The sequence below is a fragment of the Hibiscus syriacus genome, unplaced genomic scaffold (genome assembly GCF_006381635.1).
Source record: "Hibiscus syriacus cultivar Baekdansim isolate YM2019G1 unplaced genomic scaffold, ASM638163v2 tig00002237_pilon, whole genome shotgun sequence".
Classification (NCBI taxonomy): Eukaryota; Viridiplantae; Streptophyta; class Magnoliopsida; order Malvales; family Malvaceae; genus Hibiscus; species Hibiscus syriacus.
This window is the reverse complement of record NW_024061918.1, coordinates 6422333-6447138: the sequence shown is the minus strand read 5'-3', so window position 1 is coordinate 6447138 and position 24806 is coordinate 6422333. Positions and strand designations below refer to the sequence as shown.

Sequence of the window (24806 nt, the reverse complement as noted above, 5' to 3'; positions counted from 1 at the left end):
CCAATAATTTATCGCATCCAAGAATTTATCCAAATGAGAGCTCCATCCCTTAATAATATCTCTTAAATCAGCCAATGATATGTAATTTATCAGGCTGTCATATACTATTGTCTTAAGGGATGGGAGCTGAAGCTCAACAAGAAGCCAATGTTTACGTTCCAAAACAGGGATAAACACCTGCAATCATAAGTAATAATTCATTCATTTGCGCACTTATTTATGAATACCTTTAAACTCAATCTAAAATAAATACTAACCTTATCGACCTCCCACCATGCAGGATAAAGTTTAGCTTGTCCATTGCCCAACGCAAATGATTCATCTCGTTGATTCTTCAAGTGAACGGCGTTAAAAGACGTCGGCATAATTGTATATCGTGTATTTCTTTTATTTTTATTAAGTTTCCTAATTATTAGAAGACGTGTCACCCACGCATCGATATGTTGTTTTACAAAAAAAGACATATATTAGTGACTTACATAAATTTAAAAAACAAATTAATCAAATTGAAATATAAGAAAAATATAAGACTTACCCCCCCATCGAAATAGCCATTGTCTTCGACCCCTAATAATACGCCCCACCAAGACCGATCAAGCAACAAATAGATATCATCGTTGAGCTTACATATGTCAGTGAAACACCCCTGGCTCCGCTCATGTAGATAAAAATCAACTGCGGTCTTAGCCCAAAGGGTGTTATCCAGAATTGTGTCTGGTAGTTGTCTCTTCTCCACTTCAGATACCGGAATGGTACTGGCCGGTAACTTATACGAGAGCCAACTCTCATCCATCATGTCCGGCACGTCAGAGCTTACATATGTCAGTGAAACACCCCTGGCTCCGCTCATGTAGATAAAAATCAACTGCGGTCTTAGCCCAAACGGTGTTATCCAGAATTGTGTCCAGTAGTTGTCTCCTCTCCACTTCAGATACCGGAATGGTACTGGCCGGTAACTTATACGAGAGCCAACTCTCATCCATCATGTCCGGCACGTCAGAGGGTTTCTCAAGAATCTTACATATGACGCTATGTGAATCGGGCTCTTGAATGGTGGGAGGGACCTCTTCAACGATGACAGTGGCCTCTTGAACGGTGGGAGGGGACTCTCGAGGAATGATAGGGGCCTCTTCAACGATAGGAGTGGACTCTTGAGGGATGACAGGCGAGTCGGGCTTCTTCTTGCGGTGTCTTTGCACTATTGGAGTGTACGGAGACTTAATAGCACGTGCACGCCGTCTGATGCGTGAACTCCGTCGTGCAAGAAAAACCCGACGTAAAGCATCCACCTTATCGGGCCGCTAAATAATCAAATACAAAAATCAGTAAATAAACAGACATGATATTTAAACAGTGAAAACAAAGACAAATATGTTTCAAACTTGCATTGTATTCACCCAAGTCATTATTCTATCATAGTTCACAAAATGCATCAGATAACAAAGACAAATATGTTTCAAACTTGCAACACTGTCAAGTTAGTATTTGTCTTTGTCTATTGGTTGAAGTAATGCAATTCATTCAAGTTTCAATTTGCAGAAGAAGAATAGTTTCTGGAACTTAAAATCGCAACGTGAAAAATGACTATCGCAACACGAAACGAAAATCGCAACGAGAGAATCGCAACGAGAAATGAAAATTGCAATGAGAGAATCGCAACGCGAAATGAAAATCGCAACGAGAAAATCGTAATGCGAAACGAAAATCGCAACGCGATTTTGGTTTCGCGTTGCGATTTTGTCGTTGCGATTCTCTCGTTGCAATTCTCATTTCTCGTTGCGATTCTCTCGTTGCGATTTTCGTTTCGCGTTGCGATAGTCATTTTTCACGTTGCGATTTTAAGTTTCGTGTTGCGAAAGTAAACTATTTCTTCTTCTGCAAATTGAAACTTGAATGGATTGCATTACTTCAACCAAAAGACAAAACAAAGACAAATACTAACTTCAGAGTATTAAAGAATACACAGTTTAGCAGAATTGGCAGCAACCGAACAAATTTACTTTCAACCAAAAGACAAAACAAAGACAAATACTAACTTCACAGTGTTAAAGAATACACAATTTAGCAGAATTGGCAGCAACCGAACAAATTTACTTTCAACCAAAAGACAAAACAAAGACAAATACTAACTTCACAGTGTTAAAGAATACACAGTTTAGCAGAATTGGCAGCAACCGAATAAATTTACTTCAACCAAAAGACAAAACAAAAGACAAATACTAACTTCACAGTGTTAAAGAATAAACAGTTTAGCAGTATTGGCAGCAACCGAATAAATTTACTAAGCAATCTAAGTGAAATGGTTAATCTAAGTGAAATTACGAGTAAATTTATCATCAAGTTAAATATGGAAAATCTTAAACTTACCTCGTTGCGTAGAGTATGAACCTCATTCTACAACGATACTACCATCTCACGTAGAGCGGCAACCTCACCACGTAATGTAGACACCTCCACATGCCATGCACCATCGTTATCGCGTAGAGTACCGATCTCCTCACGCAAGGCATTGACCTCATCACGTAACTCCCTTGACTCATCCCGTGGAGGTGGAGGTGGAGAACAGGGAGATAGAAGTCGTGGCATCTTTGTCGGTCGCCTATCATGAGGTGATGGTGGAGAAGAGGCTCGATGATGTGACGGGATAGGTGATTGCTCTCGTTGTAGAGGTGTATAGTCGGGTCGATCAGGTGATGGTTCTGGGTGAGGTGATGGCTCTCGAAGTGGAGGAAGTGGAGGCTGCTCATCATCTGTGCCATCAAAAAAACGCTGACTAGCTTGCCACCAATCAGTGGCAAGCTCATCCTCCGTGGGTGTCAGTCTTTGTAATGGAGTGTTGGCCTCCTAACAATATAAAAACTCAAACAAAGTTAAACGTCTACTATTAATAACTTATTTATATATGAAAGTATTTGTGTTAACTTACATTATTTATTGTCGCATATGGTATTAAGTCTTCCCAATCCAACAGACGTTTCCTCTTCCAGGAAATAGCCCTAGGAATATCATTTGAAGTTTTTAATGCATATGTCCGCATGCTGGGGAAAGCCTCGAATATCCAAATCTACAAACAATATAATAACAAACATCAGTAACTGTTAAATAATTAATTATAATTTTGGAAACATTATATAGAAATTCTTACCTTAAAGGCCCAAACAAAGCCTGACAAAGTGTATTTCGACCCATCACCATGCAAACTTTTGCGGTCATCAAAGGCAGACGACAACTTAGTCCAGGTAGCTTTCCATATATACGAACCCCACGGAAACAAATTCCATGCATTTAGGTCCTCTACCAATAATATTAGCTCCTGAGGAATAGGTTGTCTGGCCTCTATGCCTAAAAAGCCGGCATACAAAAGTACTAGAAGGCATACTCGGACAACATCGACGTCATCCATCCGAGTAAAACCATCTTTCTTATTAAACAATTTCTTCAGGTCGTCGACGTGTAAGTTCGGCTTCTCCATTGACTCATCAGGAAAAACCCGGGATAACCATGATGGGCGGGCGATATGATGAGTGTACCAGCCTACATCATCTTGTCCGTATCGTAGACCAGTGATTAAGCAGAACTCCTTCCGCCCAAAACAAGTATACGCCGGTGGAAAATGAAACCATATCTCTTCCTCACCACGTTGTATACTGTCGGGTAGATCGCTAGTCATGGTCTGAAGCCACAAATGGGTCAAATTAGCATCTCCAGCCGGATGTTGTACTCTCAGCCATGGCCCGAAGCATGTTTCCTCAAACAATTTTCTTTGTGCAGGTGAAAGCTTCGAAGCAATTGTAGTGGCTAGGCTAACTTTATTCCTTAATGTCAATGAAGCCGAAAAAAATTTCTACAAAAACAATAAACATACCAAGTTAGATATACCAAAAACTACACTGTGAAGATATACCAAAAACAATAAACATAAAGAGTAGTAGTTTATTCTTGAAACTAAAATTTGCAACACTGTTTTGTCTTTTGGTTGAAATGAAAATCGCAACGAGAGAATGACTATCGCAACGAGAGAATCGCAACGCGAAATGAAAATCTCAAATATAGAATCGCAACGCGAAATGAAAATCGCAACGAGAGAATCGCAACGCGAAACCAAAATTGCATTGCGATTTTCATTTCGCGTTGCGATTCTCTCGTTGTGATTTTCATTTCTCTCGTTGCGATAGTCATTTTCGTGTTGCGATTTTAAGTTTAGAAACTATTCTTCTTCTGCAAATTGAAACTTGAATGGATTGTATTACTTCAACCAAAAGACAAAACAAAGACAAATACTAACTTCACAGGGTTAAAGACTAAACAGTTTAGCAGTATTGGCAACAATCGAATGAATTTAATAAGAAATCTAAGTGAAATGGTTAATCTATTATTGAAATTACCAGTAAACTTATCATCAATTTCAATATGAAAAACCTAAAATAATGCAAAATTTTCAAAATAAAAATAATTAAAAAAACTAACCCTCGGAGGTTGATTTTCCATTTCTGAATGATTGTGAGGGATTTCTGACCGTGAATGGTTGTGAGGGATTTCGCCGGAGATGGGGACGGAAATCTTCGGAGATGGGGACGGATTTCGCCGTAGAGAGTGAGAGATGGAGATGGGACTGAGTTGTGATTTTAGGTTTTAGGTTATGAGTTGCGATTACGGGATATACTGTGGATGGTTCAGTGTTCCGATAATTAATATTCGTGTTTGGAATTTGAAAATAAAATACGCGTAGCGATTCTAATGGCGCTTTAAAAACCGTGTTGCGATTTACGGATACGCGTTGTGATTTTACGAATTGTCGTTGCGATTTACGGATACGCGTTGCGATTTTACGGATTCTCGTTGCGATTTACGGATACGCGTTGCGATTTTACGGATTCTCGTTGCGATTTCAGAATCACGTTGCGATTTACGTATTCTCGTTGCGATTTACGGATACGCGTTGCGATTTTACGTATTGTCGTTGCGATTTACGGATACGCGTTGCGATTTTTACGGATACTCGTTGCGATAGTCAGAATCGCGTTGAGATTTATATGTTCGCGTTGCGCTTTTCATATTCGCGTTGCGATTCTGGAAAATTGCAACGCGAATTTGTACTATCGAATTGCGATTTTCCAGAATCGCGTTGCGATTCTGAAACTGATTTGCGATTCTGGAGATCACGTTGCGATTTTTATTTCGCATTGCGATTTTGTTGGTCATTTTGGCAAATCCAAAAAAAGTTGGTTAAAATCGTATATTATAAGGCATTTTTGGTCACTGAGGCGATTTTCTCAAAAAAAATATAATATATAGTTTTTAAAATATTTTGAAAATATATATATAATATATAGTTTTTAAAACATTTTGAAAATATATATAATATATAGTTTTAAAACATTTTTAAAAATATATATAATATATAGTTTAAAAATTATTTTTAGAATGATTTAAACTTGTGTAAGTTAAGTTAAAAAATCTATATATCGTGTTTCCTTATTTTTCAAATTTCCAAAACAATTTTAATGAAAATACTGAAAATATCTTTTTTATGTTCTCATATTTTCACTTATTTTTTTCCATTTTTCAAAAATCATTTTCTAATTTTACAACTAAACATTTTTTCAATGTTTTCTATTTTCTAAGAAAATGAAAATAAAAATAGCCAATATTTTATAAAACCAAACAGACTCGTTTTCTACTTTTAATCAACATAAAATAAAATATGTTTATTACTTTCACTCAAATATGATTTCCTACTTTCTCTAATTTTTTTAAATTTTACATCTTCATGAATATGAGTTAGATCAAATTCAGGATGAATCTAGAGCGCACATCGCACACCGAAACAACAACTAATATGACACACTAATGCACACCACTAATTAAATTATTCTTATTAAATAAATATGAAAAAAATATAATGACCTTTATTATTATTTAATTTAAATTTTAGTAGGAATATAATTAAATTATATTTTTATAATTATTTTAGAAAATTTTATTTTTTTAGGATTGGAGAACTTAACTTATTTAAGTTTGCAAAATCTTTTGCAGTATCATTGACAACTCTATTTATCCCTAAAAAATTACGTTCTTCGACATACATTGTCGCCGCCAAGAGGAAACTGGGATAAATAGGAAGGGAGAGTTTGATTGTGCATGCTTTACGTATGGTGTAACACACTGAAAAATCCCCAATTTAAACCCCCGGTAATTGAGAAATTTTAACCTAAAATTCCTAAATTGAAACCAGTTACCAAACTGTAAATTGGTAAAGATTGAAGCCGTAGTTGCAAAACCCTAGAAAAAATTATGACTTACCTTCAAATTAGCACAATTTTATTTGATATCAAACTCTCCCCTTCCCCGTTTATAACTCTACGCAGCCCTCCCCTTTTATTTTTAAAACCCTAGCAACAGAACCTAAAAAAACCTAGCAGCAGTCCTATCTCCCTTTAAGTTGACGCCGCTCAATCCTCCATTACCCTTCATGCCATCTGACCGGTCAGGTAAGCTCGTCGATCGTCTCCTTTAACTCCGTTCATGCTGTCGCCGACACGAAGTCACGTTCGCTCGAAACCAGCGAGCTTTGCTCGCGAATGTGTCATCGTCGCGGCCTGCTTTGACCGTCCGTGGCCATGGCGTGGCCGGAAGTGACGTGGGGAAAGTCTATCTGGTCGGAAATTCACTGGGTAGACCCTCGTTAGCCTTATTTTCTTTATATACTTTCGCCATTTGTCAGCTAAAAGGCCTTGGTGGTCAGGCGTTTAAGGCCACGGTGAGCGTGGCTGTGAGTTCGTCGTCCCTTTGGGCTGCTGTCGGTACACCCTCGTCGCCGACAGTCTCACTTTTCTGTACTGACAGCATACGTAATGGAGCGAAACTCCACTGCCGGTTCACTGATTCGAACCAGAAAAAATATTTTCGTCACCTTAAAAATTATTATTTAAGTTCTGAAATTCGTCATTGGAATATGAAATTATGCATCGTGATTTTCGCAGGAAGTTCTGATCCGATATCGAGTTACCGCCTACGTCACCGTTACCTGCTATCATCGAACCGAGTCGAGCTGCTTGAGTTACCTGTGGTGTGAATTTATTATTTTAGTTTGTTAGCCTCATTGGAAAGTTTAAAATAATTTATTAATTGTTAAATATTGTTGTAAGAACTGATTCAGATCGACCGGCCGACCGTGGAAAGTGTTATCACCGTCCTTAGCTATTTATCAAGGTGTGTCTCTATCGGTTCTACATATGTTTGATTTGTTTGTCTGTTTACTTGGTTGATTCATAATAACTTGAAAATATGTTTAAATATGGAATTAGTTGTACATATATAAATATATATATATATATATATATATATATATATATATATATATATATATATATATATATATATATATTATAATATTTCAAAATGTTTTAAAAACCATATATTATATATTTTCAAAATGTTTTTAAAAATCATATATTATATAAGTTTTCGAACTATTTTTCAAATTTCAAAAACAATTTTAATGAAAATACTGAAAACATCTTTTTTATGTTTTCATATTTAACTTATTTTTTTCATTTTTCGAAAATCATTTTCTAATTTTACAACTAAATAGTTTTTTTCAATGTTTTCTATTTTCTAAGAAAATAAAAATAAAAATAGCCAATATTTTATAAAACCAAACGGACCCGTTTTTTACTTTTAATCAACATAAAATAAAATATGTTTATTACTTTCAATCAAATTAGATTTCCTACTTTCTCTAATTTTTTTTTTAATTTTACATCTTCATTAATATGAGTTAGATCAAATTCAGGATGAATCTATAGCGCACATCACACACCGAAACAACTACTAATATGACACACCGATGCACACCACTAATTAAATTGTTCTTATTAAATAAATATGCAAAAATATAATGACCTTTATTATTATTTAATTTAAATTTTAGTAGGAATATAATTAAATTATATTTTTTATAATTATTTTAGAAAATTTTATTTATTTAGAATTGGAGCACTTAACTTATTTAAGTTTGAAAAATCTTTCCAGTAGTAACCATAAAAAACAATCGTTGACAACTCTATTTATCGCTAAAAAATTATGTTCTTCGACATACATTGTCACCGCCAAGAGGAAACTGGGATAAATAGGAAGGGAGAGATTGATTGTGCATGCTTTACGGATAGTGTAACACACCGAAAAATCCCCAATTTAAAACACTAGTAATTGAGAAATTTTGACCTAAAATTCCTAAATTGAAACCAGTGACCAAACTGTAAATTGGTAAAGATTAAAGCCGTAGTTGCAAAACCCTAGAAAAAAATTATGACTTACCTTCAAATTAGCGCAATTTTATTTGATATCAAACTCTCCCCTTCCCCGTTTATAACTCTGCGCAGCCCTCCCCTTTTATTTTTAAAACCCTAGTAGCAAAACCTCAAAAAAACCATAGCAGCAATCCCATCTCCCTTTAAGCCGCCGCCGCTCACTCCTCCATTGCCCTTCACGCCATCTGACGGGTCAGGTAAGCTCGTCGATCGTCTCCTATAACTCCGTTCCTGCTGTCGTCGACCCGAAGTCGTGTTCGCTCAAAACCAATGAGTTTTGCTTGCGAATGTGCCATCGTCACAGCCTGCTTTGACAGTCTGTAGCCATGGTGTGGCCGGAAGTGACGTGGGGAAAGTCTATCTGGTCGGAAATTCACTGGGCAGACCTTCGTGAGCCTTTTTTTCTTTATATACTTTCGTCGTTTGGCAGCTAAAAGGCCTTGGTGGCCGGCCGTTTAAGGCCACAGCGAGCGTGGCTATGAGTTTGCCATCCCTTGGGGATGTTGTCGGTACACCCTCATTGTCGGCAGTCCTAATTTTTTGTACTGGCAGCATCTGTAATCGAGTTAAACTCCACTGTCGGTTCACCGATTCGAACCATAAAAAAATATTTTCGTCACCATAAAAATTATTACTTAAGTTCTAAAATTTGTCATTGGAATCTGAAATTATGCATCGTAATTTTCACAGGAAGTTTTGATCTGGGAATCGAGTTACTGCCTTCGTCACCGTTACCTGCTAACATCAAACCGACTCGAGCTGCTTTAGTTACTTGTGAGTGTAAATTTATTATTTTAGTTTCTTAGCCTTATTGGAAAGTTTAAAATAATTTATTAATTGTTAAATATTGTTGTAAGCACAGATTCGGATCGACCGGCCGCCCGTGGAAAATGTTATCATCGTCCTTAGTTATTTATCGAGGTGTTTCTCCATCAGTGCTACATATGTTTGATTTGATTGTCTGTTTACTTGGTTGTTTGATAATAACTTGAAAATATGTTTAAATATGGAATTAGTTGTGTTTATTATGATTAAGAAAGAATAAGTTATGAGATGAAAGATGAATGTCGGAAATGTGGATTATGTGATGTGCGTGCAAATATGTGTGTAGACACTCATTTTCGTTCGGATTTTTTTATTATATATATATATTATAGTTTGAAAATGATTTTTGAAATATATATATAATATATATAGTTTTGAAAACGATTTTTGAAAATGTATATATTACATAGTTTTGGAATCATTTTGAAAACTTATAAAATATATGGTTTTTAAATTTTTTTTTAAAATATATAATATATTACTACGATGGTTTGGGCATGTCCTTCGGCGACAACCGTCGGATGCGGTTAGGAGGGTAGAGTCGATTACAGTCGACGGTGCCAGAAGGAGAGGAATACCAAGGCGGAAGTGGGAAGACTGCTTGAGATCTGATTTGAAGGATTTAGCCCTTACCGAGGACATGACCTCTGACAGGAAAGTATGGAGACTTAAGACCAGGGTAACTGAGTAGTGCGGGTCACATCCATAGGGTATATCATCTCTGTCTTCTTTTATGCCTTTGTAGTAATTTTCATGACTTCTACTTTTTATACGTTTCTGTCATTGGAATTTATGAAGGCTTAGAACTAGGGTAGCGGATTAGTGTTGCCTTAGTTAGGTTTTAACACATTTGACTTTATTCCTTCTCGTAGCTTGCTATTGTTGACTTCTGTGTATCATTCTCTCCATGTTTCCTCTTTTAAATTTAGTCGTGTCTTACGTTTCTGTCTATATGCAGAGATTTTTACGCATGGATTTATTTCCAGGGATTACTTCCCATTACAGACGCACATATGAAGACTGCGTATGAAGAAGGTTCAACTATTTATTTATCTATACATGCATTGCATTTTATCTTTCTTTTTAATTTTATGACTGCCGGAGGTCTCCCACGGAAGCTGCCTCAACCTGGCGTTGGGGGCAGCCTACTACCATACCTCCCCCTTACCCCATTGCATATGAGAATAGGGATTTGTTGTTGTTATTGTTTTTAAAACATTTTGAAAACTTATATAATATATAGTTTTAAAACATTTTGAAAATATATATATAATATATAATTTTGAAAACATTTTGAATATATATATATATAATATAGTTTTTAAAACATTTTGAAAACATATATATAATATATAGTTTTTAAAACATTTTGCAAAATATATATAATATATAGTTTTAAAACATTTTTAAAAATATATATAATATATAGTTTAAAAATTATTTTTAGAATGATTTAAACTTGTGTAAGTTAAGTTAAAAAATCTAAATATCGTGTTTCCTTATTTTTCAAAATTCCAAAACAATTTTAATGAAAATACTGAAAACATCTTTTTTATTTTTTCATATTTTAACTTATTTTTTCATTTTTCAAAAATCATTTTCTAATTTTACAACTAAATAGTTCTTTCAATGTTTTCTATTTTCTAAGAAAATGAAAATAAAAATAGTCAATATTTTATAAAACCAAACGGACCCGTTTTCTACTTTTAATCAACATAAAATAAAATATGTTTATTACTTTCAATCAAATTAGATTTCCTACTTTCTCTCATTTTTTTTTTTTGATTTTACATCTTCATTAATATGAGTTAGATCAAATTCAGGATGAATCTAGAGCGCACATCGCACACTAAAACAACCACTAATATGACACACCGATGCACACCACTAATTAAATTATTCTTATTAAATAAACATGAAAAAATATAATGACGTTTGTTATTATTTAATTTAAATTTTAGTAGAAATATAATTAAATTATATTTTTTTATAATTATTTTAGAAAATTTTATTTATTTAGAATTGGAGCACTTAACTTATTTAAGTTTGCAAAATCTTTCGAGTAGTAACCATAAAAAACAATCGTTGACAACTCTATTTATCGCTAAAAAATTATGTTCTTCGACATACATTATCGTCAACAAGAGGAAACTGGGATAAATATGAAGGGAGAGATTGATTGTGCATGCTTTACAGATGGTGTCACACACAGAAAAATCCCCAATTTAAAATCCTAGTAATTGAGAAATTTTGAACTAAAATTCCTAAATTGAAACCAGTGACCAAACTGTAAATTGGTAAAGATTGAAGTCGTAGTTCCAAAACCCTATAAAAAATTATGAATTACCTTCAAATTAGCGCAATTCTATTTGATATCAAACTCTCCTCTTCCCCGTTTATAACACTGCGTAGTCCTCCCCTTTTATTTTTAAAACCCTAGCAACAGAACCTCAAAAAACCCCCTAACAGCAATCATATCTCCCTTTAAGCCGTCGTCGCTCACTCTTCCATTTCCCTTCACGCCATCTGACCGGTCAGGTAAGCTCGTCGACCGTCTTCTTTAACTCTGTTCCTGTTGTCATCGAACCGAAGTCGCGTTCGCCCGAAGTTACGTGGGGAAAGTTTATCTCGTCGGAAATTCACTGGGAAGACTCTTGTCAGCCTTATTTTCTTTATATACTTTCGTCGTTTGGCAGCTAAAAGGCCTTGGTGGTCAGTCGTTTAAGGCCACGACGAGTGTGGTCGTGAGTTCGTCGTCCCTTTGGGCTGCTATCGATACACCCTCATCATCGGCAGTCCCACTTTTATATACTGACAGCATCCGTAATCGAGCGAAACTCCACTACCGGTTCACCGATTCGAACAAGAAAAAATATTTTCGTCACCGTAAAAAATATTATTTAAGTTCTGAAATTCGTCATTGGAATCTGAAATTATGCATTGTGATTTTCGTAGGAAGTTCTGATCCGGGAATCGAGTTACTGCCTTTGTAACCGTTACATGCTAACATCGAACCGACTCGAGCTGCTTGAGTTACCTGTTAGTGTGAATTTATTATTTTAGTTTGTTAGCCTTATAGGGAAGTTTAAAATAATTTATTAATTTTTAAATATTGTTGTACCACTGATTCGGATCGATCGGCTGTCCGTGGAAAGTGTTATCTCTGTCCTTAGCTATTTATTGAGGTATGTCTCTATCGGTGCTACATATGTTTGATTTGTTTGTTTGTTTACTTGGTTGTTTGATAATAACTTGAAAATATGTTTAAATATGGAATTAGTTGTGTTTATTATGATTAAGAAATAATAAGTTATGTGATGCAATATGTAATGTCGGAAATGTGAATTTTGTGATGTGCGTGTAAATATGTGTGTAGACACTCATTTTCGTCCGTATTTTTTTATTTTATTTATATATATATATATATATATATATATTATAGTTTGCAAATGATTTTTGAAATATATATAAAATATATATAGTTTTGAAAATAATTTTTAAAACGTATATATTATATAGTTTTGAAATCATTTTGAAAACTTATATAATATATGGTTTTAAAAACATTTTGAAAATATATAATATATGGTTTTTAAAAAATTTTGAAAACTTATTTAATATATAGTTTTAAAACATTTTGAAAATATATATATAATATATGTTTTTGAAAACATTTTAAAAATATATATATAATATATAGTTTTTAAAACATTTTGAAAACATATATATAATATATAGTTTTTAAAACATTTTGAAAATATATATAATATATAGTTTTAAAATATTTTTTAAAAATATATATAATATATAATTTAAAAATTATTTTTATAATGATTTAAACTTGTGTAAGTTAAGTTAAAAAATCTAAATATCATGTTTCCTTATTTTTCAATTTTCCAAAACAATTTCAATGAAAATACTGAAAACATCTTTTTTATGTTTTCATATTTTCACTTATTTTTTTATTTTTCAAAAATCATTTTCTAATTTTACAACTAAACAATTTTTTTCAATGATTTCTATTTTCTAAGAAAATGAAAATAAAAATAGTCAATATTTTATAAAACCAAACAGACCCGTTTTCTACTTTTAATAAACATAAAAAAATATGTTTATTAATTTCAATCAAATTAGATTTCCTACTTTTTTTTTTTAATTTTACATCTTCATTAATATGAGTTAGATCAAATTCAGGATGAATCTAGAGCGCACATCGCACACCAAAACAACCACTAATATAACACACCGATGCACACCACTAATTAAATTATTCTTATTAAATAAATATGAAAAAAATATTATGACATTTATTATTATTTAATTTAAACTTTAGAAAGAATATAATTAAATTATATTTTTTATAATTATTTTAGAAAATTTTATTTATTTAGGATTGGAGCACTTAACTTATTTAAGTTTGCAAAATCTTTCCAGTAGTAACCATAAAAAACAATCCTTGACAACTCTATTTATCGCTGATTATGTTCTTCGACATACATTGTCGCCGCCAAGAGGAAACTAGGATAAATAGGAAGGGAGAGATTGATTATGCATGCTTTACGGATGGTGTAACACACCGAAAAATCCCTAATTTAAAACCCTAGTAATTGAGAAATTTTGACCTAAAATTCCTAAATTGAAACCAGTGACCAAACTGTAAATTGGTAAAGATTGAAGTCGTAGTTGCAAAACCCTATAAAAAATTATGACTTACCTTCAAAATAGCGCAATTTTATTTGATATCAAACTCTCCCCTTCCCCGTTTATAACTCTGCACAGCCCTCCCCTTTTATTTTTAAAAACCTAGCGGCATAACCTCAAAAAAAACCCTAACGGTAATCCCATCTCCCTTTAAGCCGTCGTCGCTCACTCCCTCATTGCCATTCACGCCATCTGACTGGTCAGGTAAGCTCGTCAACCGTCTCCTATAACTCTGTTCCTGCTGCCGTCGACCCGAAGTCGCGTTCGTTCGAAACTAGTGAGCTTTGCTTGCAAATGTGCCGTCGTCGCGGCCTGCTTTGATCGTCTGTGGCCATGGCGTGGCCGAAAGTGACGTGGGGAAAGTCTATATGGTCGGGAATTTATTGGGCAAACCCTCGTCAGTCTTATTTTCTTTATATACTTTCGTTGTTTGGTAGCTAAAAGGCCTTGGTGGCCGGCCGTTTAAAGCCACAGCGAGCGTGGCTGTGAGTTCGCCGTCCCTTGGGGCTACTGTCGGTACACCTTCGTCACCAGAGTCCCACTTTTCTGTACTGACAGCATCCGTAATCGAGCGAAACTCCAATGTCGGTTCACCGATTCGAGCCAGAAAAAAATATTTTCGTCACCGTAAAAATTATTATTTAAGTTCTTAAATTCGTCATTAAAAACTCCTTTACCTTGATTCCTACTGCCTTCGACCGGATTATGTGTTTAATATTGTTGTAGGCACTGATTTGGATCAACCGGTCGACCGTGGAAAGTGTTATCACCATCCTTAGCTATTTATCGAGGTGTGTCTCTATCGGTGCTACATATGTTTGATTTATTTGTCTGTTTACTTGGTTGTTTGATAATAACTTGAAAATATGTTTAAATATGAAATTAGTTGTTTTTATTATGATTAAAAATGAAAAAGTTATGTGATGCAAGATGTAATGTCGGAAATATGGATTATGTGATGTGCGTGCAAATATGTGTGTAGACACTCATTTTCGTCCAGATTTTTTTTATTATATATATATATATATATTATAAGTTTTCAAAATGTTTTAAAAACCGTATATTATATATTTTCAAAATGTTTTTAAAAACCATATATTATATAAGTTTTCAAATTATTTTTTTAATTTCCAAAACATTTTTAAAACATTTTTAAAAATATATATAATATATAGTTTAAAACATTTTTAGAAATATATATAATATATAGTTTAAAACATTTTTAAAAATATATATAATATATATTATGTAAATTAGTTTTTTAAACATTTTGAAAAAATATATATATATAATATATAGTTTAATTTTTTTTAAAAATATATATAATATATAGTTTAAAAAATATTTTTAGAATGATTTAAACATGTGTAAGTTTAGTTAAAAAATATTTTTCAAATTTCCAAATCAATTTTAATGAAAATACCGAAAACATCTTTTTTATGTTTTCATATTTTCACTTATTTTTTTCATTTTTCAAAAATCATTTTCTAATTTTACAAATAAACAGTTTTTTTCAATGTTTTCTATTTTCTAAGAAAATGAAAATAAAAATAGTCAATATTTTATAAAACCAAACGGACTCGTTTTCTACTTTTAATCAACATAAAATATGATATGTTTATTACTTTCAATCAAATTAGATTTCCTACTTACTCTATTTTTTTAAATTTTACATCTTCATTAATATGAGTTAGATCAAATTCAGGATGAATCTAGAGCGCATATCACACACCGAAACAACCACTAATATGACACACCACATCACTAATTAAATTATTCTTATTAAATAAATATGAAAAAAATATAATGACCTTTATTGTTATTTAATTTAAATTTTAGTAGGAATACAATTAAATTATATTTTTTATAATTATTTTAGAAAATTTTATTTATTTAGGATTGTAGCACTTAACTTATTTAAGTTTGCAAAATCTTTCCAGTAGTAACCATAAAAAACAATCGTTGACAACTCTATTTTTCGCTAAAAAATTATGTTCTTCGACATACATTGTCGCCGACAAGAGGAAACTGCGATAAATAGGAAGGGATAGATTGATTGTGCATGCTTTACGGATGGTGTCACACACCGAAAAATTTCTAATTTAAAACCCTAGTAATTGAGAAATTTTGACCTAAAATTCCTAAATTGAAACCAGTGACCAAACTGTAAATTGGTAAAGATTGAAGCCGTAGTTGCAAAACCCTAGAAAAAAAATATGACTTACCTTTAAATTAGCGCAATTTTATTTGATATCAACCTCTCCCCTTCTCCGTTTATAACTCTGTGCAACCCTCCCATTTTGTTTTTAAAACCCTAGCAGCAATCCCATCTCCTGTCGCCGCTCACTCTTCCATTGTCCTTCACGCTATCTGACTGGTCAGGTAAGCTTGTCGGCCATCTCCTTTAACTCTGTTCCTGCTACCGTCGACCCGAAGTCGCGTTCGCTCGAAACTAGCGAGCTTTGCTCGCGAATGTGCCGTTGTCGCGACCTGTTTTGACCGTCCGTGGCCGGAAGTGACGTGGGGAAAGTCTATCTGGTAAGAAATTCATTGCACAGACCCTCATCAGCCTTATTTTCTTTATATACTTTCCTCGTTTGGCAGCTAAAAGGCCTTGGTGGCCGGTCGTTTAAGGCCACGGTGAGCGTGGCCGTGAGTTCGCCGTCCCTTGGGGCTGCTGTCGGTACACCCTCATCGCTGGCAGTCCTACTTTTCTGTGCTGGTAGCATCTGTAATCGAGCGAAACTCCACTGCTGGTTCACCGATTCGAATTAGAAAAAATATTTCCGTCACCGTAAAAATTATTATTTAAGTTCTGAAATTCCTCATTGGAATCTGAAATTATGCATCGTGATTTTTGCAGGAAGTTCTATCCGGGAATCGAGTTACCACCTTTGTCACCGTTACCTGCTAACATCGAACTGACTTGAGCTGCTTGAATTACCTGTGAGTGTGAATTTATTATTTTAATTTGTTATCCTTATTGGGAAGTTTAAAATAATTTATTAATTGTTAAATATTATTGTAGGCACTGATTCGGATCGACCGGCTGACCGTGGAAAGTGTTATCACCGTCCTTAGCTATTTATCGAGGTGTGTCTCTATCGGTGCTACATATGTTTGATTTGTTTGTCTGTTTAGTTGGTTGTTTGATAATAACTTGAAAATATGTTTAAATATGGAATTAGTTGTGTTTATTATGATAAAGAAAGAATAAGTTATGTGATTCAAGATGTAATGTCGGAAATGTGGATTATGTGATGTGCGTGCAAATATGTGTGTCAACACTCATTTTCGTCAAGATTTTTTTATTATATATATATATATATATATTAGTTTGCAAATGATTTTTTGAAATATATATATAATATATACTTTTGAAAACGATTTTTGAAAATGTATATATTATAGATTTTTGAAATCATTTTGAAAACTTATATAATATATGGTTTTTAAAAACATTTTGAAAATATATAATATATTGTTTTTAAAACATTTTGAAAACTTATATAATATATAGTTTTAAAATATTTATAATTTTGAAAACATTTTGGAAAAATATATATAATATATAGTTTTTAAAACATTTTGAAAACATATATATAATATATAATTTTTAAAACATTTTGAAAAAATATATATATAATATATAGTTTTAAAACATTTTTAAAAATATATATAATATATAATTTTAAAATATTTTTGAAAATATATTATATTATATGGTTTTGAAAACAATTATTTTAAAAACGCTTATATGATATATAATTTTAATAATGTTTTAAAACTATATATTATATTAATATTATTTTTTATTATTTATTTAATTTTATTTATTTACTTAGTTTTCTTTGTTATTTTTTTATTTTCAGGTCCAATCCAAAGTCCAGCAAAGGCCCGGTAGGAAACTCAATCGGGTAAGCCTGACCCAGCAGACCCGATCAGGTGGGTCTGACCCAGCCCAAATTCCAAATTAGGATTTCAACATTAAGCTTTGGAAAACTTAATCATGTGATACCTCTTAATCGAATCGGACTACGGATTTTACGTCATTTTGCATGTCATGTTGGGACCTATTCTGATAGGGGAAGTTCAATACATTAACTCGATGGGGTCAGTGTTACCTATTTTTGGATTCAGTGTTAAGTTCTTAACGGAGGGGTACTAAAATGAAACAAAAATAAACTTTTAGGTATGATTTTGAAACTGAATTAAAAGTTTAGATACTAAAACCGACCAAAACTAATAGTTTAAGTATAAAATCCGTAGTTTATCCTAAAATTATATATAGGCCCTTTTTTCTAATTTTCTTTAAAAGCCTATTGTCTCGTCTTTTTCTCTTCTAACCCAAACCCTGAGGTAAATTTTTTAAACGTATTCACTCGTCTTCTTCTCTTCTCTTCTGACCCAAGCTTAACTTGAATATTGATTTCTACTTTGGGTCATAAGATTTTGATTTATATTCAATATGCATCTACATTGCTCTGCTATATTTGATTTTCTGTTTTCGGTCCTACTGGTTTACTTTGTCAAGAAGGACTGTGTATTTATAGCTCTCGATTTATCTATTTTTCTATTACACTGCTATTTGAGACAGTTATTGAAGGTATGTTTATATGTAATTCTTATGATGGATTAAGTAGACATTGAGGGCATGTTTGTTATGATGGGTGCATGTCAAGATTAAGAAGATATTGAGGGTATTTCATTAGTCATTTAAATCGTAATTACCTTTGCAAATAGTAGTGAATCTTCGATTGATAAATGAGTTGGAAAAAGAGCTCAAGGTATTAGGTGAAGACCATTGGGGATATTGAGGGTATTTGATTTTAGTATTTGTTCTTTTAAATTTTTTGTTATTCTCTTTGAAATATTATATGATTATTTTTCCTTAATTTCATAATATAATAATAGTTTAACAATCTTCCTCTCCTTGCTACGCATGCAACGGTCCTTATTTGCCTTAACAGCAGGTGCATCCCATGCTGGTGCCCATGCTCTTTGCTGCTGGTGCCCATGCTATTTGCTGCTGGTGACTATGCTTTCACCGTACCTCTCAGCAAGTTTCTCACAAGCAAACTAGAAAAGAGTAGAACAAAGTGAAACAAGTAAGAGGAAGAAAAACAGATTTTTCATTTAATGAAATCTTTTTTTAAGGATCAATTAAAGATATTTTAAAAGTATACTCTTTTGGACTTGTGCTTAAATATAATAGCACCAGATAGCACTTCAATTAAACTCATTTTGTACAAATAAGCACACCTTTTATGCCTATAGACTATGTTGACCCTCCAAAAATACATGAAAACATTATTACAAACAAGGTCACTTAATTACATACTTTTTTAATCTATTGATTATAGTTTTAATTTATGAGTATCTATAATTGTAGGATTAACAGTATTGTATAATAAATGCAACTTTGCTGGCACCCATTTGTCAGATATATAAATAGTTAGGGTAAATTACAAACAAGGTCACTTAATTACATACAAGTTATAGATATATCACTCAATTAAAATATTATTACAAATAAGTCAGCTCATCGTTAAATATTAGATAGAATAGTGACATATAATAATAATTAATACTTCAAATTTATATATTTTATTAATTTAGTCCTATTATAAAATAATACAATATATTTAACCTTTCATATTAAAAATCTTATGATTTTAGTATTTGTTCTTCTTTTAAATTGTTTGTTATTCTCTTTGAAATATTATATGATTATTTTTTCCTTAATTTCATAATATAATAATAGTTTAACAATCTTCCTCTCCTTGCTACGCATGCAGCGGTCCTTATATGCCTTAACAGCAGGTGCATCCCATGCTGGTGCCCATGCTCTTTGCTGTTGGTGACCATGCTTTCACTGTACCTGTCAACAAGTTTCTCACAAGCAAATTAGAAAAGAGTAGAACAAAGAGAAACAAGAGGAAGAAAAAAAGATTTTTCATTTAATGAATTTTTTTTAAGGATCAATTAAAGATATTTTAAAAGTATACTCTTTTGGACTTGTGCTTAAATATAATAGCACCAGATAGCACTTCAATTAAACTAATTTTGTACAAATAAGCACACCTTTTATGCCTATAGACTATGTTGACCCTCCAAAAATACATGAAAACACTTTTTTTATAATGCATCTATGTCATACCATAAATATAAGTTGTATGTGCCTCTGTTAAGTGTACCTAGCGAGTCTCGTTTGCTGAAAATCAACAGAGCAATGCACAAACAGAGGCAGAAATCAAATATCCTCTATGGTCTTCTTCACCTAATACATTGAGCTCTTTCTCCAACTCATTTATCAATCGAAGATTCACTACTATTTCCAAAGGTAATTACGATTTAAATGACTAATGAAATACCCTCAATATCTTATTAATCTTGACATGCACCCATCATAACAAACATGCCCTCAATATCTTCTTAATCTATCATAAGAATTACATATAAACATACCTTCAATAACGGTCTCAAATAGCAGTGTAATAGAAAAATAGATAAATCGAGAGCTTTAAATACACAGTCCTTCTCGACAAAGTAAACCAGTAGGACCGAAAATAGAAAATCAAATATAGCAGAACAATGTAGATGCATATTGAATATAAATCAAAATCTTATGACCCAAAGTAGAAATCAATATCCAGGTTAAGCTTGGGTCAGAAGAGGAGAAGAAGACGAGTGAATAGGTTTAAAAAATTTACCTTAGGGTTTGGGTCAGAAGAAAAAAAGACGAAACAATAGGTTTTTAAAGAAAATTAGAAAAAAGGGCCCATATATAATTTTAGGATAAACTACGGATTTAGTACCTAAACTATTAGTTTTGGTTGATTTTAGTATCTAAACTTTTAATTCAGTTTCAAAATCATATCTAAAAGATTGATTTTTGCCCAAGTTGCAACTTGCAACTTGCAAGGTGAATTACCTAATGAAGCAGAAGACAAACACTTGGAAGTTGGAACAAAGCATAGGAACAAAGCATAGGAACATCAAACCCAAGAATCCCAAAGGAACATTAACAAGGTTTTTCGAATCAACTCGAAGAAACAATAAAAAAGCGAGATTTGCTCAAGAAGCAACCAATAGAAACTAAATAATCCAAATCCAGCTAAAATTTTGATATATCATCTTCTTTTGTGGTTCTATCGATCCCTGAAATAGATGTTTGAAATCAAGAAGGCGTGGATCAATCTTTGCCGGGGCATTATACCTTAGCCCCAAAACATAAGTCTCAGCTGATTCTGGGCGACTAGCATGTGGTTTCCAAACTTTAACCTCCTCAAACAGCTGCAGACCAAACCAAACACGCGTGTCAAAGGAAAAAAACAAAACTTCACAAAGAGATATATCCTATGGTTTTGTTTATCACCTGCTTGAGACAATATAGAACGGAACTGTAATCTTGGGACCTAAAAACCTTGGTGACAAAGGTGCCTTTAGGGGCCAAAAACTGGGTAGCCAGCTTAACAGAATCAATAACCAAAGTATTTTGGCTCATTTTTTCTTGAGCCCAAGCACCACCAACATTAGGGGATCCATCATGCAAAACGACATCAAAAGCCATAACCCTGTGCTCTTCCATGACTCGTTTAACCTTGGACTTGCAAACGGATTTGGTTATGTCTTGTTGGAGAGCGATGGCACCTCGTATAGGAGCAATGGGAACAAGATCAAGACCGAGTACAAGGCTGTCGATGGGTGTATGTTGCACGGCCACTTGCATCCAACCACCGGGAGCAGCACAAAGGTCGAGGACAGCATGCGCTGATTTTAGAAATCTAAAATTGTCATCCAGTTGTACTAACTTCCATGATGCTCTGGAACGGTAGCCGTGTTCTTTGGCTAACTTATAGTAGATATCTAATCTATGCTTCCCTTTCACTTTACCCATATTACCTCTTCAATTGAATCCAAATTAAACGCCAAACAGCTGGTGGAGAAGAAGGAAAAGGGAAATATGGAACGTTAAAATGAGTTTTTTTTTAATTCTCCCAAACACAAAGACTTAATCCCTAAACCAAAAATAACTAAACCTATAGCTTTTCAAAATAATATATATCTTCTCAAAAAAGCAAAATAAACAAAGGGAGACAGAGTAACAAACAGAATCATCAAAAAATAGAAAATCAACAAAGCAATGCACAAACAGAGGCAGAAATCAAATATCCTCCATGGTCTTCTTCACCTAATACATTGAGCTCTTTCTCCAACTCATTTATCAACCGAAGATTCACTACTATTTCCAAAGGTAATTACGATTTAAATGACTAATGAAATACCCTCAATATCTTATTAATCTTGACATGCACCCATCATAACAAACATGCCCTCAATATCTTCTTAATCCATCATAAGAATTACATATAAACATACCTTCAATAACGGTCTCAAATAGCAGTGTAATAGAAAAATAGATAAATCGAGAGCTTTAAATACACAGTCCTTCTCGACAAAGTAAACCAGTAGAACCGAAAATAGAAAATCAAATATAGCAGAGCAATGTAGATGCATATTGAATATAAATCAAAATCTTATGACCCAAAGTAGAAATCAATATCCAGGTTAAGCTTGGGTCAGAAGAGGAGAAGAAGACGAGTGAATAGGTTTAAAAAATTTACCTTAGGGTTTGGGTCAGAAGAAAAAAAGACGAAACAATAGGTTTTTAAAGAAAATTAGAAAAAAGGACCTATATATAATTTTAGGATAAACTACGGATTTAATACCTAAACTATTAGTTTTGGTCGATTTTAGTATCTAAACTTTCAATTCAGTTTCAAAATCATACCTAAAAGATTGATTTTTCCCCAAGTTGCAACTTGCAAGGTGAATTACCTAATGAAGCAGAAGACAAACACTTGGAAGTTGGAACAAAGCATAGGAACATCAAACCCAAGAATCCCAAAGGAGCATTAACAAGGTTTTTCGAATCAACTCGAAGAAACAATAAAAAAGCGAGATTTGCTCAAGAAGCAACCAATAGAAACTAAATAATCCAAATCCATAGGCATGTTGGAGAGAACCAAAAAAGAGCTAAACTTTACCATTCCAATAACCCAAGAGAAGTAAGGGCGGCAGCTTTTGGAGATTGGATTCAAAAGAAGATGATATATCAAAAATTCCAAAATTTGAAGTAATTAGTACAAATTACGAAATAAAATAAGAAAAATTAACCTAATCTTCTCACATCCAAGATGATTGAAACCTATGGATCGTATTAGATCTAAGCATCGACAAATCCTTCAAACAGAAACAGTTATATACAGTTTAAATAAGTGAAAAGCGGATTGATGATAAATCACTGGACTGCAATGATAAACAAAAATATTAAATAAAAAAAGGAAAAGGATTTACCCAGAGGATCGGAGAATATGATGCGAAAGACTTCGTTTCCCTTCTGTTCTGCTACTGAGAATTCACTTCGGGACAGCAGCCGATATTTATTTTGCACTTCACCGTTTTGACCTCACGTATTTTTAGTAAATTCATCGTTTTGCCCTCAATATTATTTTCAAATTACGGGAAGGTCCCCAAATAATATACTCCTACAATTTAAGTGTAGTTCAAGTCTTTCACAAGTGAAATTTTGTTAAATGAGATAAACTTTACTTTTTAGTCCTTGTGTTTGGTAATTTTTATAATATAATCTTTAAATGTGTTTATATACGTTAGCTTTTTAATCAAACTTTAAACTCAAAAACTAATATTAAAACAAGATCAAACCTCTAATTTTAAGCTTAATTGATCAAGTTCAAAGAATGTTATATTTTTCATATTTAAATATTAAATATATAATTAATGCTCGTACCATCCTAGTTTAAGATTTGCACTATAGAATTATTAGACAGTGAAATTCCAACATCGGTCATTTGTATTATACGTAAAGTTATATATTTAATTCCCATACTTTTATTTAGTCAAAATTAACCTCTAGACTTTTAAATTTTAAAATTTTAGTCAAGACTCAAATGACACGAAAAATTAAATTACAACTCCTAAAAATAACCAAATTAAAGTAAAAAAAATTAAACAACTTACATATAGTTTAGAGACTAATAACGAATTAAAATTTTGGTTTTATTATAATTTCATTTTGGCCTAATTCAAACGTAAAACAAACCACCCCAACTCCGAACTTGACCTAAACTCGAAATGATATGAATACGTAATGATCATACCTTGAAAACACGAACCTCAACCCTAAATGACCTAAACTCAACAATTCTAAATTGAAATTGACCCGAATCAAAATGACCCCAAAATATAAAACCCGAATTAACCAAAAACTAGATTGGCCTAACCCGCCCAAGCCCAAGCACATTTGACGTATAATTCCACTGATGAGAAACCACTCATTTCAAAGCAAAACCTCTCCTATTGTTATATAAGCTATTGTCAGCTATTCTTGCCATGCATTTTAAATCAATATGAATATAATCCTCCATATCTATTTATTTGAAGTTAGGATGAAGATAAAATGCTATACAAAATTTGCATGCTTTATGCTTACAAGGAGACTTTCTAATCATCAATGCCTTCGAGTCGCTTGATGATTGCTTACCATTGTTTCTTTCCTTTATTCTTTCTCTTGTTTCCGTTATCGCTACCTCCGTCACCGCCCATATTGCTACCGCCAGTCTTCAAACCACTTCCAGGTTTGGCAACTGGGCTCTCTGCAGAGGTGCTACCTATAAAATCGTCAAACATGCCTGCTTGTACTGCGTTCTGTAACCACTCTACGAATAAACAAAAAATCAAATATAGAAGAGAAATGCTCAAACAGAGGCATAAATCAAATATCCTCCATGGTCTTCACCTAATACCTTGAGCTCTTTCTCCAACTCATTTATCAACCGAAGATTCACTACTATTTCCAAAGGTAATTACGATTTAAATGACTAATGAAAATCAAATATAGCAGATCAATGTAGATGCATATTGAATATAAATCAAAATCTTATG

The 24806-nt window shown here is 33.0% G+C and overlaps 1 protein-coding gene and 1 long non-coding RNA gene across 2 annotated transcripts in view; one reads left to right on the top strand and one right to left on the bottom strand.

Annotated features, from left to right (window-relative positions):
* Positions 1-20936: 20936 nt before the first annotated feature.
* LOC120140422 (adoMet-dependent rRNA methyltransferase SPB1-like) lies at positions 20937-23233 on the bottom strand. The gene is made up of 3 exons (XM_039155412.1): positions 23199-23233; positions 21217-21777; positions 20937-21134 (listed from the first exon to the last, which is right to left on the bottom strand). Exons 2-3 carry the CDS (start codon positions 21736-21738, stop codon positions 20937-20939), a joined length of 720 nt encoding a protein of 239 aa, XP_039011343.1. The 5' UTR covers positions 21739-21777; positions 23199-23233.
* Positions 23234-24272: 1039 nt separating this feature from the next.
* The window catches only part of LOC120142527, a 67682-nt gene continuing 67148 nt past the window's right edge, over positions 24273-24806 (top strand). The window contains exon 1 of the long non-coding RNA XR_005517862.1: positions 24273-24304. This is a non-coding gene — a long non-coding RNA (uncharacterized LOC120142527). The remainder of the gene's footprint in view (positions 24305-24806) is intronic.